Source organism: Oryctolagus cuniculus, chromosome 1 (assembly GCF_051225735.1).
Source record: "Oryctolagus cuniculus isolate XC-2025 breed Fujian yellow rabbit chromosome 1, ASM5122573v1, whole genome shotgun sequence".
In the NCBI taxonomy this organism is placed as follows: Eukaryota; Metazoa; Chordata; class Mammalia; order Lagomorpha; family Leporidae; genus Oryctolagus; species Oryctolagus cuniculus.
This window is the reverse complement of record NC_142867.1, coordinates 150,424,584-150,440,114: the sequence shown is the minus strand read 5'-3', so window position 1 is coordinate 150,440,114 and position 15,531 is coordinate 150,424,584. Positions and strand designations below refer to the sequence as shown.

The following is a 15,531-nucleotide window of genomic DNA, read 5'->3' as shown; positions in this document are numbered from 1 at the left end:
CCAACTTTGATCTTGAGGTGTTTGAGGAATAAAAGTAGAGGTGGGGGCCCTCCCTTTCAAGCTGCTGGTGATGTCAGTTTTCCACCTTGTTTGGTCAACAGCTTCAGGAAAGTCTAGTGTGGCTTTTACATTGTGTTCTAGAATTTTCTCATTTTGAAACGATAACCTGAGGAATAGCTGTCATTAAGGCTTATATTTTACTGCCAAAACATTTAGTGTTTCCATACAATACTTACAAATTTCACTATTTTTTCCTTGTGTTCTTGTTAGTCCCTATACCTTGTTCTTTAATTAATTGAATTTAATTAATTGGCTCTCTTCAAAAAAAAAAAAACCCTAGTGGATATATTTACTTTTTTTTTAAATGCTGAGTTTTATTTACTAAGCATTCACATTCAGAATGTTTCACTTGATTTGCATCACACACTGCATCTGACTGAATCTCTATTCATGACAAATTTGCTGATACATATATGAATGCATGATCAGACTGTAATGAGAAAAGGTTTGTGTTTAATATTTGTAAATTTAGAGATTTATATAGGGTTATGATAGAGTTCTAGTATGTTTGTTACGTAAGCTAGGGGAGATAACCTAGCTGAGCTTTTTCTTAAAAAGTTTATTTGAAAGGGAGAATGACAGAGGTATCTTCCGTCCCCTGATTCACTCCCAAGTGCCTGCAACAGCCAAGGACAGACCAGGGCAGAGCCAGTAACTCCATCCAGGTCATCCACATGGGTGGATGGAATCCAAGTGTATCACTTGGTATCTTTCCAGAGCATTATCAGAAAGCTGGATCAGAAATGCTGGGTAACCAGGACTGGATCTGAGGCATTTCAACATGGGATGCAGTCATCCCAACAGGCCACTTAACCCACTGTACTGTAGGACCTGCCCCTAACAGCTTTTAAAATAATTGTAGAGAAATAAAAATAACCTTTTCTAGTAAATACATAATTTATTTCAGTATTTATTTAATTTCTCCTATTCACATGCCCAGTGGAGATCCAAGTGACCTTCCAGCAGCAGAAGATGGACTTCTGAGATTTTTGATGAGAGTCTGTGCCAAGTCCAATTTGATTCCAGAGCAATTATGTTATTAGAACACCACTGATTGCCCCAGTGCCCATTGTGCAGCCTAACCTCTAAATGCTAGTGATAATTAGCGTTCTTCTAGGAAATTTTTTTCTATAGTAAACATATAATTCTGTTCTGTAGTAAAAGTCCAACAACAAAATGTTGCCTTTACAACCAGAAACGGCTGAATTAAAAAGTTAAGACTACGGCCCCATGTTGTAGAATAGTGGGTTAAGCCGCCACCTGCAACACCAGCATCCCACATGGATACTCTGGTTCCAATCTCAGTTGCTCTACTTCTGATCCAGCTCCCTGCTATTGCTCCTGGGAAGGCAGCAGAAAATGGCCCAAGTGCTTGGGTCCCTGCCACCCACAAGGGAGACCTGGATGAAGCTCCTGTCTCCTGGCTTCAGCCTGGCCCAACCCTGAATGTTGCAGCCATTTGGGAAGTAAACCAGCAAATGTCTCTGCCTCTCTCTGTCTTCTTTCTCTCTCTCTCTCTCTCTCTCTCTCTCTCTCTCTCTCTGTAGTTCTGCATTTCAAGTAAAAAATAAATCTTTATATAAAAAATAAAGCTGTGTGATTTTACATGTATGCCCATCAAAGTGTTAACATTAGTGTTAATTTTTTAGAAGGTGTTTCATCATCATTTCTTTTTCAGCAGAGTGAAAATTAACTTTCAGTAGAGTGTGTCAGAATCAAAAGGCTCAGATACATCATACACACATAACTCAGTTTTCTTTTTGTGAAATATTTAATTACAGAATTAAGACATCTAGAGGCAGGTGAAGGTGAAAAAGAGAGAGCTTCCAGACTCCCAATTCCATGCAGCACTACTACACACAGCTTACTCCAGGGAATGGTTTCTCATGGAATGGTTCATCTGAGCCCTCTGAAAAGAAATGTATTTTGGATTAGATTGAGATGCATACAGAGGAACTGTTCATCCATTTGTGTTCAAAACATTTCTGGACAGTTCTCTGCTGCTCACTGTGCTGCATGCCCCTAGGAAACCCACAGCCTGAAGTGGGAAGTGGCCTTGTAAACAAATAGCATTAAATTTATTGAAAGTGCTCTACCCAGTGGGTGAACAAAATGTTAAGGGAACAAAGAAGAATGAGTGATTAATTCTGCCTGACAGCATCTGAGGAAGCTTTGAAAAGTGACATTAGAGCCATTTCTTAAGGATGGGGAGGATCTCAAAAGATATTTCTTTTCTATAAACTAGTGCAAAAGACTAAGATGGCAGTGAAAACACAGAACATTGGGGACACAAGCTGATAGTGCTGATGGAGGAGATGGTAGCCGAGGTTCTTGGTTGGGGCATGAATGAGGGCTTTGGAAAACAGCCATACTCCACATTTTGGAAACTGTTTGTTCTTGTTAAGAAGGAAAAAGTGGTTCATCTTTTTTGTGAGACAGGAATTCAAGAATTGTGGAGAGGGGAATGCAAAACTAGATGCAGGGTTCTTCATGAATGTGGTAGCTGATAGCTCACAGATGAGGTTTGCGTGCATGATTTCAGTGGCCATAAAACCTGATTGCTTTGGGTTGTGCTGTCAAAGCAAAGCAGGAGCATTGAACCAAAGCCTTGTGGCTCAGGAATGAAGTTTGAAATCAGTGGAGATACGAGTTACAAAAGTTGAGAAATAGTCTACTTTCAAAGACTATTTGGCTTGTAATGTTTTCATTTAGTCTTCTGCCTTATTGAATAACATCTGTAATCTTTTTTACCACTTTGCTTAAACTTGAATGTTGGATCAGGGATAGTTACAGGTTTGATGCATGTAATCTGCAGGGTATTTTTATAAAACCTTGAGAGGGGCTGTCACAGCAGGGAAGACTTTAGGAAACCTAGGCCCTGGCTTTAGTCACTCACTCAGTGGTCCCATCTTCCTTCTCCCATCAAACTCATTTAACAATGTGCTTTGGCAGTGTAGAGTGCCACGAAAGAGAGTGTGGCATTGTGGTTCAGTGGAATCAAGCTGGAATATAGAGCCCAAAGTACTGGATATCACACTGCTTCCCGTAGTTAATTTAAAGGCCCTCATAAACTTTTTATGTCTTTATAAATGTTAATAATTACCAAAAGACTTAAAGCAAGCCCACACACTCACACGCATATACACACAAAAGTTCAAAGAGTTTTTTCTGAGTTATAAATGAAGAGTGCTTTCCTTCAACAGTTTCTGAATGGCTCTGATGCCATTCAGATGATGGCAAAGGCTCTGGTGCTGTTTGTTCTTCCTAGACCCTTTGTATAGACATCTCATCTCCAGACACTTTTTCTGTTACCCTCCAAGATCAGCCCTTTCTTACCTCTGGCTGAGATCATAGAGCACCGGAGAGTCCTGCCCTAGTGCTCCACAGGCGCTTCAATGCCAGGCCTTTACCAGGAACCCTCTTCAGGGCAGTTCTGTGGGTCTGACTCCTTCTCCCACACCTCACCTTTATTTATGTCTTCCCTTTGATCAGTCTGTAACACAGTCACTAGCCAGTTTTGCAGGGTAGTTGTAATTTTCATTGTTGCTTTCTTTACTTTTTCACCCATGGTTTTAAGCTCTCATACCATCTAAAAGTGCCCCGCCTCCATAGCAGATTCATTTTCTGGGCTTCATCTCTCAGCTCCAGTGTTTCTGTTCTGTGTGGGGCTCCTCCAGTGGAGAGCTCACTGAAAGCAGAGGTGAGGGATGCAGCCTGAGTGGTCTTGATGGGCCCCAGCCCATTGCCAGAGGCATGACCCTCTTTCTGCACTCCCTGGCCCCAGTGGGCTTCCAGGGTTTACAGAGATTTGGAGAAGAAAAAAATAGAGGAAAGCAGGTTCATGAAAATTAATAAAGTACATTTTTTCCAGGTGTTTTTCCTGCCATTCCGTATCTTCCAGGCCCTTAGAGCAGAGCTTAGCAGAATTCTGCAACTAGGGCTTTTGTAGCATGCTTTTGGCTGCTCAAATTCCCAAACACTTTTTTTTTCTTATTGAAGAATTTATAATTATCTTTTAATTTCTATTCTATTCATAGTTTCTCTTTAGAAACTTGGGAAATAGTGACTTCCCATTAGCCAGCAAACTTAAAAAGAAATCTGAAAGTTTGCCTTTTCTTTCTTCTCTTTTCTCCTGTGTCTACTTCTTTCCCAACTTTATACATTGCTACAAGAGTGTAATGTAAACATATGTTTTAGACCAATCTTGCTCTGACTTTTGAGTTAATGCTGTCTCCTGCCACCATTTTTACTTCTTTACTCATAGGGTTCATCTCTCTGACTCCTCCCTCTTCGTCCCTCATTCCTTCCCCTCCTTGTCTTTTTCCCATTGTTTTTCCCTCTATATATCTGTCTCTTCTTGTCATCTCCTCCACTCTCTTCTGTCTCCTCTTAACAGCTTTGCAAGTGTGTATACCAGTGAACAAAAGGAGGGTTTGGGCATTTAGCCTAGCACTTAAGATACTGGTTAAAACATACACTGGAGTATTTGGATTCAGTACTCAGCTCAGGCTCCTGACTCCATCTTCCTGCTAATGCAGATTTTAGGAGGCATTGGTGATGGCTCAAGTAATTGGATTGTTCTGACAGCTGGATTGAGTTCCTGACTCCTGGATTCAGCCTGGCCCAGTCCCATCCATTGCAGGCGTTTGAGGAATGAACCAGTGGATTGGGATTTGTTTTTCTACCTCTCAAACATAAGAATAAATTTTAAAAATTAGAAAGTATTAAGTGATTTGAGAAATCGCTTTGGTTAAATGGATGATGATTTCTCAACCCTGCTTCGCCTTCTAATTCCAGAGCTCCTCCGTGTCCCCATCAGCCAGTTTCCGAGGTGCTGAGAAGCACAGAAACTCCACAGACTACTCCTCGGAGAGCAAAAAGCAGAAAACGGAAGAAAAGGAAATTGCAGCTCGTTATGTAAGTTCATTCATCTTTGCTTTGGGGAAGGCTGGCATGCCTTGCTTTGTTGTCAACAGTGGTTTTACCCTTTGACTGTTACCAGCAACATTGAGAACACAGGATAAACCACATCCTTTAGGAGAAAAAGCAGTCTATTGCATCTATAGCTCTGTCCTTATTGGCCAGCTTGAAGTCTGTGCATGTGTAGGCGTGTGCACATGTATATGTGAGTGGATAGAAGGCCTCATCTCGCAGCTTATAGAAGACTTGGCTGTTCTATATTATTACTTGTCTAAGTGTATTTGCATTCCCCTATATATTTGAAGGTGGTTGAATTTTCTGTGATTAACTAGAGATGTTAAGGGAAAAATACAGAATCATAGAGAAATTGTTAAAATGCCAAGGTGAACTCATTTGCCAAGGAATAGTCCAAGTTTTGTAGAGTTAACTACAGAGACATCCAGAATGTCCCTACCTGGGTGAAGGCTGGCTTTCCTTTAGTGCCTAGGGAGGTCACAGGAGTGATGAGGGCCAGGTGAATGTGAATAGTGTAGAGGCAGGTGTTCCTGTGTCTACTTATTGAGCCACTTATTGCAAATCAAAACCACAATGAGGTTGCACCTCACCCCGGTGAGAATGGCTCACATTCAGAAATCTACCAACAATAGATGCTGGAGAGGATGTGGGGGAAAAGGGACACTAACCCACTGTTGGTGGGAATGCAAACTGGTTAAGCCACTATGGAAATCAGTCTGGAGATTCCTCAGAAACCTGAATATAACCCTACCATTTAACCCAGCCATCCCACTACTTGGAATTTACCCAAAGGAAATTAAATTGGCAAACAAACAAGCTGTCTGCACATTAATGTTTATTGCAGCTCAATTCACAATAGCTAAGACCTGGAACCAACCCAAATGCCCATCAACAGTAGACTGGATAAAGAAATTATGGGACATGTACTCTATAGAATACTATACAGCAGTCAAAAACAATGAAACCCGGTCATTTGCAAGAAAATGGAGGAATCTGGAAAACATCATGCTGAGTGAATTAAGCCAGTCCCAAAGGGACAAATATTATATGTTCTCCCTGACCAGCGACTACTAACTGAGTACCAAAGGGGAAACTTGTTGAAATGAAATGAACACTATGAGAAACAGTGACTTGATCAGCTCTTGTCCTGACTGTTGATGTACAATGTAATACTTTATCCATTTTAGTATTTTTTTTGGTCTAGTACCATTGGTTGAACTCTGTAATTAACACACAATTATTCTTAGGTGTTTAAATTTTAACTGAAAAGTGATCCCTGTTAGGAATTTGGAAAACATTATGCTGAGTGCAATAAGCCAATCCCAAAGGGACAAATACCACTTGTTCTCCTTGATAGGTGACAACTAACTGAGCACCAAAAAGGAAACCTGTTAAAGTGAAATGAACACTATGAGAAACGGTGACTTGATCAGCCCTCACCCTGCTGTTGATGAGCAACTTAATATGTTATCCCTCTTAGTATTTTTTTTTGTTTGTTCTACTTAATACTTTTGGTTGAATACTGTAATCAATACACAATTCTTCTTAAGTGCTGAAACTTAACTGAAAAGTGATCACTGTTAAATATAAGAGTGGGAATAAGAGAGGGAAGAGATGTGCAATTCGGGACATGCTCAAGCTGACTTACCTCAAACGGTAGAGTTAGAAACATACCAGGGGATTCCAATTCAATCCCATCAAGGTGGCATGTACCAGTGCCATCTCACTAGTCCCAGTGATCAATTTCTGTTCACAATTGATCATAATGATAGGACTAAGAACCAAAGGGATCACATAAACAAGAATAGTGTCTGCAAATACTAGCTGGTAGAATAAAAAAGGGAGAGAACGATCCAACATGGGAAGTGAGATACATAGCAGACCCATAGAATGGCAGATGTCCTAAACAGCACTCTGGCCTCAGAATCAGCCCTTAAGGCATGCGGATCCAGCTGAAAAGCCCATGAGAGTATTTCAGGCATGGAAAGCCAAGACACTCTGGGAAAAAAAAAAAAAAAAAAAAACTAAATGAAATATCTCCTCAAGTGAGATCCCAGTGGAAAGAACGGGTCATCAAAGAAGGAGGTACCTTTCTCTGAAGGGAGGAGAGAACTTCCACTTAGACCATGGCCTTGTCTAAAAAGTATCAGAGTCAGTGAACTCAGGGGGCTTCCATAGCCTTGGCAGCTCATGACAAGAGCCTAGGGTGATTACTGATGGCATAAACAAGAGTGTCAATTTGTTAAGTCAACAACAGCAGTCACTGTGCACTTACTCCTCATGTAGGATCTTTGTCCTTAGTGTGCTGTACATTGAGATTTAATGCTATAACTAGTACTCAAACAGTATTTTTCACTTTATGTTTCTGTGTGGGAGCAAACTGTTGAAATCTTTACTTAATGTATGCTAAGCTGATCTTCGGTATATAAAGAGAAATGAAAATGAATCTTGATGTGAATGGAAGGGGAGAGGGAGTGGGAAAGGGGAGGGTTGCGGGTGGGAGGGACATTATGGGGGGGAAGCCATTGTAATCCATAAGCTGTACGTTGGAAATCTATATTCATTAAATGAAAGTTAAAAAAAAAAAAAAAAACACTGGCGGACCAAACCATAGTCACCTATAGGCTAGGTTTAGCCTTGGTATGCCAGTTTGTTGCCTCTACTTTGGAGTGATGAGCCATTAGTGTCGGTTTTTCAAACTGGAAAATGGGATTCTGTTACCCACCTCATAACCTCATCATGAGGATTAAAGAAAGCAGTACATAGTAAAATGTTTAACACTGGTGCAGCTCATTTTTATAAGGTATGAGGAATTATTCTGGACTTAACTAGGGTAAATCTGGCTGAAAATGAGATGTGTTTCTGATCGGAGGGAGGAGATAATGCTTCTCAATTGTCAATGCAGGACAGTGACGGTGAGAAGAGTGATGACAACTTGGTGGTTGATGTTTCCAATGAGGTATGTTTATGGCTACTTCAACTTCCTGCTCTTCCCCAGCTGTAAAAAATACTAGTGTCCAAACAACTCACATCCAAATGTTCTCTTAATTTCCAAAGGGACCTACTTTTTATTTACATGGAAAATTTATTGCCAGTATGACAATACTATAAATACTATAGTATTTTCTTTGGCCTCCATGCTGAGTATTTTTATTGGCAATTTCAGTAAGCCTTAGAATCCATCCTGGAACATTTTGCATATCTAAGCTATTAAATGCTTTTGGCTAAAAAAGCCCACACTCAAGGACCCCAACATTGCTAGACTACCATGGTATTCCTTTCTAGGATCCATCTTCCCCCCGAGGGAGCCCAGCACATTCCCCGAGAGAGAATGGCCTGGACAAGACACGCCTGCTCAAGAAAGATGCCCCCATCAGCCCCGCTTCCATTGCGTCTTCCAGCAGTACTCCTTCCTCCAAATCCAAAGAACTTAGCCTTGTAAGCACCTACCTCCCCACTGTCTTTGTTAGTACCGGCTGTTTCAACATGGTTGGGTTTGATTTTAATTTTTTTATTTTGGTATTTTTCACATTTTTGTAGGACTTTGATTTCCAAATGTGTGTGTATGTTCTGTACTTAAGTTTGAGCAAAGTATTTTGGAGCAGAATGGATTTGCTAACTTACTGGAGATAGATGTTTTGAGAGTCATTTCACAGGGATAGATGGGAGGGGTATTGGGAAGTTGAGCAACGTGTATCTTAGCAAAGATGAAAAATAGACACCGGGGTTACAGAGATGGTTTTGTCACCTGTGGTTTATGGTAAATTTAGCTTGGGGCTTGGATGCGATTTTGTTGCTAGCTTTGTTTAAATTACCAAGCTACATATGACTGCAATAATTTTCCCTTCCTATCTAAAAAGTAATCTGTCATTTACAACAGTCTACCTTTACTCACACCACAAATCACAAATGCAGAAACCAACTGCTCACAAGTCAGAGTAATCTTCCTGCACCCCTTCTTTTCATGTAGTGTGTAGTTAATTGCATTTTGGTGTGGAATATCTTTTTTTCTCCTCACCAGTTATTTCCTTGTTGTAATCTAACATTAAGTGTGTGTGTGTGTCTGTGTGTGTGAAGAAGGGGGGGGGGGGTTGGTTTTGAACTAACCTTTTGAATTCACAGCTAAAGGAAAGGAAATTTCTTCATTTGTCTGCAAATTTGGGGAATATGGCTGAGGGCTAGATTAAGTTTTTCCAGGACCTTCTGCCATCTTTATGGCATCTACAGTATGCTGAGAGTCTATGATGCTACTTTTTTTTTTTTTTTTTAAGATTTATTTATTTGAAAGTCAGAGTTACACAGAGAGAGGAGAGGAAGAGAAAGAGAGGTCTTCCATCCACTGGTTCACTCCCCAGATGGCCTCAATGGCCAGAGCTGCACTGATCTGAAGCCAGAAGCCAGGAGCTTCTTCCGGGTCTCGTACGTGGGTGCAGGGACCCAAGGACTTCTTCTACTACTTTCCCAAGCCATAGCAGAGAGCCAGATCGGAAGTGGAGCAGCCAGGTCTTGAACTGGTGCCCATATGGATGCCAGCACTTCAGGGCAGGGCGTTAACCCACTGTGCCACAGTGCCGGTCCCTATGATGGTACTTTTTTTAACGGGCCATATTAACCAGACAGCCTCCAACAGGAGCCCAACTCAAACCTCGCAAGTTTAAACCAAAGCCACTAGCAAGTCCCCAGTCAGGATGGCATGGTTTGCCAGCCTTCTCCAGCGTCTGTCTAACTAAGACTAGTTTCCTAGAAATGATTACTTTATAAATTCAACTTTATGTCCTTATTGCCTCTGTGCTCTTAGGGAACTCTTTGTTTCCTTGTTAGTTCATTTTAATTAATCAAAGTAATGGCCCCGGGCTGAAGAACCTCTTGCACTTCTCTCTTCCTTTCCTTTTTCTCTTTTCCTTTCATTACCTTTTAAATTACTAAAACCATGTTCTAATTGCTGGCACGTTTCATCGTATCTTTTGTCAGAATGAAAAATCTACCACTCCTGTTTCGAAGTCCAATACCCCCACTCCACGAACTGATGCACCTACTCCAGGCAGTAATTCCACTCCCGGATTGAGGCCTGTACCTGGAAAACCACCAGGAGTTGACCCTTTGGGTTAGTAAGAAAATATTTTCTTTCTGTATTTGTGCTTCTGTTTTAAAGAATGTAAAGCAGTTTAAATAGTGCAGTACGTAAAAAGTACTAATGATCAATGTCAGGTGACTGTTAGGCAGAGGTACTTACTTCAAACCAAGCTCTTAGAACCAACCATGTCTGGCACATGGTAGGTGTTTAAGAAAATTAAGGAGAATGAATAAACCCCTCTGAAGGCTTGAATGACTATTGAGAATATTAAAAATAAGCTCACATGGAACCATAGATTCTATTTTTTTCACCTATTTAAGAATGTCTTCAGTATTATTTCCTGTATTCTTAATTTTTTTTTCTTTCCTTTTTCCATTTTGGGCCACAGCTTCCAGCTTGAGGACCCCAATGGCAGTACCTTGTCCATATCCAACCCCATTTGGGATTGTTCCCCATGCTGGGATGAATGGAGAGCTGACCAGCCCCGGAGCTGCCTATGCTGGGCTTCACAACATCTCCCCCCAGATGAGCGCAGCAGCCGCAGCCGCAGCCGCAGCCGCTGCCTATGGACGATCACCTGTGGTGCGTATGCCCTATTACCAAAGAACTTTCCAGAGCACAAGGGATTGTCATTTTTTTAATGCATTTATATAATATGGGGTGTTTATAGAGGGTTAGCACATAAATTAAGGTACATGTAGTTACATGAGATCTATTTTATTTTGTACCTTTTTTTAAATTAGTGTTTTGGATATTTCAAACCTACAAAGTTAGATCACAGAGCATCATGAGACCTTTAGTGTAATGAAACCTTTGTTGCTATCATGAGCTTTCACATGTGTTCTACCTCCAGGTATATTACTATGAAATCCTAAACATTTTATCAGTGAACAATAAATCCTTCTGAATATAACTCTAAAATATTACTTTCAAAGGATATATTCCCATGGGCTTTAAAAAAATACTGTGTAAAATAAAACAACTTAATCTAACTGTGGTTTTGTTGTTTTGCTTGGGAAAAATTCTAGGTGGGATTCGATCCACATCATCACATGCGTGTGCCAGCAATACCTCCAAACCTGACAGGCATTCCAGGAGGAAAACCGTGAGTACCTTTATGTCTTTGTACTCATCCTGTGCCAAGCCTGCTGGCCCTGTAGACTTTGAGCATTGCTAGATGGTGTTAGACTTGCATTTTTTTTTCTTGCAAACTATTTTTCATTTTCTCTTAGCATAAGAAAAGAGGTAATGAGGTAGAGTTTTGTATGTTCAGTTTAAAATCTCAAGCTTTAATATGGAAATGCAAGTTATAGAAGCATCTCTGGCAGTCAGGTCTTCTCCATGTCTGTTGCTGATTTCAAGGCAATTCTTTGTTCAAAAAGGCTGATTATTATGTGCAAACTTGGATGCTCAAAATTTGAACATGTAGGAGAAAGACTTGCCAAACTTCAAAGGCTGAAAGAAATAGGGACGATCTTGGGCTTCGTTCTGTTTTCAGGAAAGATACCTTATTCAACTGGCTTCTTCTATAGTGAGCTGGGCATTTGGAGTCTGTGTTCACAACTCCTTTGAGTTATGAAAGACAAAACACACCGGTTGTTCCAGCCTCTTCATGTACAGTCCACTCTCTCACCATATCTCATTCCCCACATCTCATTTCCATCCAGTGCACCTTTTTATTGCTACCTGAGCACACTTCTTTGTGCTAATTGGCTTGATCTTCCCAGATGTGAAGACTTCCCTGAAGAGTAGCACTGACTCTTCCTTCAACACCCAGCCAGCTTTTCTTCTCCTTTTTTTTTTTTTTTTTTTTTTTTTTTGACAGGCAGAGTGGATAAGTGAGAGAGAGAAACAGAGGCAGAGAGAAAGGTCGTCCTTTACCGTTGGTTCACTCTCCAATGGCCGCCGCGGCCAGCACGCTGCAGCCAGTGCACCGCGCTGATCCAAAGCCAGGAGCCAGGTGCATCTTCCTGGTCTCCCATGCGGGTGCAGGGTCCAAGCACTTGGGCTATCCTCCACTGCCTTCCCTGGCCACAGCAGAGAGCTGGGCTGGAAGAGGAGCAACCGGGACAGAATCCAGCGCCCCGACCGGGACTAGAACCTGGGGTGCCAGCGCCACAGGTGGAGGATTAGCCTAGTGAGCCGCGGTGCCGGCCTCTTCTCCTTTCTTGTAGGACGCATCCTCTGCCGACCCTCCTTGCCTTGTTAGTCACATGATTATGTTTATTGTCTTAACTTTTTCTGTTGGCATCCTCTCTGTCATTATGTACATCATGCACGGGCCAACTGTGTAGTCTCTGAGGCTATCCAAACTTGACCCTCAATAGCAGATAAAAGTCTCATTCTCCCAAAGGCTTCCCTAATGGTTTATCTGCCCCAGGGCATTTGTGCTTCCTAGACCCTCCTGCAACACATTTTCTGTAGTTTACTGTCACATTTCATGTCTCTGCTAAAATGTCATCTTTTTATTGTTGTAAAAATTTGTTTGAAAGTCAGAGTTACACAGAGAAGGAAAGTCAGAGAGAGAGAGAGAAAGAGAGAGATCGATCTTCATCCAGTGGTTCACTCCACAATTGGCTGCAATGGATGGAGCTGTGCTGATCTGAAGCAAGGATCCAGGAGCTTCTTCTGGGTCTCCCACGTGGTTGCTGGGGCCCAAGGACTTGGACCATCTTCTACTGCTTTCCCAGGTCATAGCAGAGAGAGCTGGATCGGAAGTGGAGCAGCCGCGACTCGAACTGACGCCCATATGGGATGCTGGTGCCACAGGCAGCTGCTTTACCTGCTACGCCACAGTGCCAGCCCTCAGATATCATCTTAACCAAGCATTCTGTCCTGATAATTTTGTCTTAAAATATCATCCCCTCTCCCTTTTTCCCTATTATTCTCTTCTGTTCTACTTTTTAAATGCCTGTTTATAGCCATTGTCTGCCTCTCGCCACTTGAATATAAGTTTGATGAGAGCAGAGCAGAACTTTCTGCTATTTAGTTATAGAAATCTCCAGCACCTAGAATTATACTCAGTTCACAGTTGGTGCTTAGAATATAAATTTGTTCAGTGAGTGAATGAACAAGTGCTGATGTCTTCCTTCTGTGACCTCACACTGCTTGTTTATTCTACAATTTATTACTACATACTCGGGCATTTAGTTGTCACCCTGGTGTTTCCTCTGTTTCTCTTTTCTCTCCATGTAACCTGCCCCCTCGATGTTGAACAAGCTGACCTTGGCCCTTTGTTCACTTTCCATCTGATAAATCAGATTCTTGGTTCTTCCTTCTCTTATTAACTTCTCTACAAACCCAACCCTAAACGTCCTCATTCATCAAACAATGCCTGTGCCAGAGCCAAGTTGCTCAGTAAATATTTGGTTGATTAATAAGGGAGACAAGGCAAATTAGACTGAGTTGCTTGAGAGTCGAAGGTATAAATATCAATTACCATAAAATTCTGTGTACCTGTGTGTGTTCTGCAAATAGTTGTTGACTGACTGACAAGTCTTGTTGACTAAGAACTCTGATATATTTGAAGGTGAAAGTTTGGTCTATTTCAAGCAGTGACTAAATAACAGGGTCATGGGATTAATCAAATAGTGATTCAAATACCTGTAGGTTTTATAAGAACTTCTGGGGGAAATAGAGGAGCTCCTTTAGGGAACGTGTTCTGCCCTTTTCTCCTGTGCTATGTAGTTACCACTTACACGGTTTCAACTACAGTGAGAGTATAACCAAGAAAGTGAGTGGATGAGGTGAGGCATCTTGTCTCACCTGCTACCTACAGGTCACTATGGGTATAAATGTGTTGGATGTGTTCAAAGAAGCAGTGCCAGGCAAAGCATTAGAGTTGGGCAAGCTGAAGCATTGCAGAATCACAGCTGATCTAACTTGTGATCCTGAGCCTTGAGTGAGGCTTTCTTCCTTTTTTTAGACTTGGCCCTTGGCATACAGAATTTTTAAGCTCCTTTTGGGCCAACTAATGAGCATTTTTGTGCCTGGGAATAATTCAGTCACACCTACTGTGTTTCATAAATGACACTTCATTAGGAAAACCGAAAAGCGTATGCTGTGCTGAGACAGTATGGATCCTGTGTTGTTGTGGACTCTATGTTGTGACAAACTCAAGTTTGGTTTTGACTCTCCTAGATGACCACAAGGAAAAGTGAGTTTTACCCAGTGTCTTACCTTGGTGAGCTTTATTTGGCTCATCTGTACCTGGCATGACATCTCAACAAGAAGGGTGTGAGGGTGAACATCCCATTAATACACTCTATATTCAGCACCATGGATGCTTGGTGGCTATTCAGTCACCTCCAGTGTTGTTTCCCTTTCAGCTTTGGCCTGGGGAACTACCAGTTTTTCAGGTAGTTACACAGTAGAAGATACAATGTGTTGTAAGGGGCAAAAACGATTAAGAGTCAGCTGGTTTCCTTGCTTTCTGTCATTGGTATGTTATATAACATGGGATCAAGACAAAATAGTCACATTTATTTATGCATATAGAAGTATATTTTAATGATAGGCTTTTACAACAAAAAATGATTGTAGCAGTTAGATAGCTCTCTAGATCTAAGATAATTATGAAAGTCTGCCTTTTGCATATTTTTCAACAGAAAGCCTTTTGAAGTAGGCTAGAACATAAAACATAATAAGTCAGCCAAAGGCTTCTCCTGCTACACAAATTCACAAAGTAACTGCCTTTCTCCAGAAAGGCTCATAATAATGGTGCATCTTGGTCCTGATTATTTTTACAAAATGAATTGCTAGATACCATCAAAAATTGTAATGAAATTTGTGTTGTAAATTGAATAAAGTTGCATTTATTTGATAATTTACACTGGGTGCTCTCAGCTATTGGGGTGAATTTGCAAGGCTTCCTCTCAATATATGTAATTTGAATGACATAGTTTAATTTCAGCATCAGCGAAAAGTGGACTTTCTCCACCTGCTATTTAAGTGAGACTTCTATGAATAGTCTATAACTGATTAAAACCATATTATGGAATATGACATCTGCAAGCAAAAACAAAACAACTAAGGTTTATGGGTAGCAGGCTGCTCACAATACAGCAGTCTCTCTCTGTTGGTGCTTTTGTTTGTTTTTGTAAAGTAAGATTTTCAAGATGGGACCTATTTTACATAAAAGCCTTCAACAAGTATATGTTGGCTGACTAACCTGGAGGGTCAGCCATACCTAATTTTCAATTATACCTCAAAAAGTACAATAGACAGACCTTTAATTGTGAATTCAAGGTTTAGTCCCTTTTTGTGAGATGTTAAAAGACTTAGGGAAAGTATTTCAAAGCACCAGAGATGAACCCAACATAACAGAACCAGATATCTATAGAAAGGAGAAATGAGGTGGAGGTGAAGGATCGTCTTTAAATATGTTCGGTCGTTATCAAAAGATGATGGTTAAATAAAATGACACACGTTAAACTAGTGAATTGCAGGTGCCTGGATAGTTT

The 15,531-nt window shown here is 41.0% G+C and overlaps 1 protein-coding gene across 8 annotated transcripts in view; it reads left to right on the top strand.

The window, feature by feature from the left end:
• The window catches only part of TLE4 (TLE family member 4, transcriptional corepressor), a 165,118-nt gene that overhangs the window by 135,127 nt on the left and 14,460 nt on the right, over window positions 1-15,531 (top strand). For all 8 annotated transcript variants that reach the window (XM_070050442.2, XM_070050438.2, XM_070050454.2 and 5 more), the window contains 6 exons: window positions 4,858-4,977; window positions 7,901-7,954; window positions 8,281-8,433; window positions 9,967-10,099; window positions 10,458-10,651; window positions 11,098-11,174. In XM_070050442.2, coding sequence (XP_069906543.1) covers window positions 4,858-4,977; window positions 7,901-7,954; window positions 8,281-8,433; window positions 9,967-10,099; window positions 10,458-10,651; window positions 11,098-11,174 — 731 coding nt within the window. The remainder of the gene's footprint in view (window positions 1-4,857; window positions 4,978-7,900; window positions 7,955-8,280; window positions 8,434-9,966; window positions 10,100-10,457; window positions 10,652-11,097; window positions 11,175-15,531) is intronic.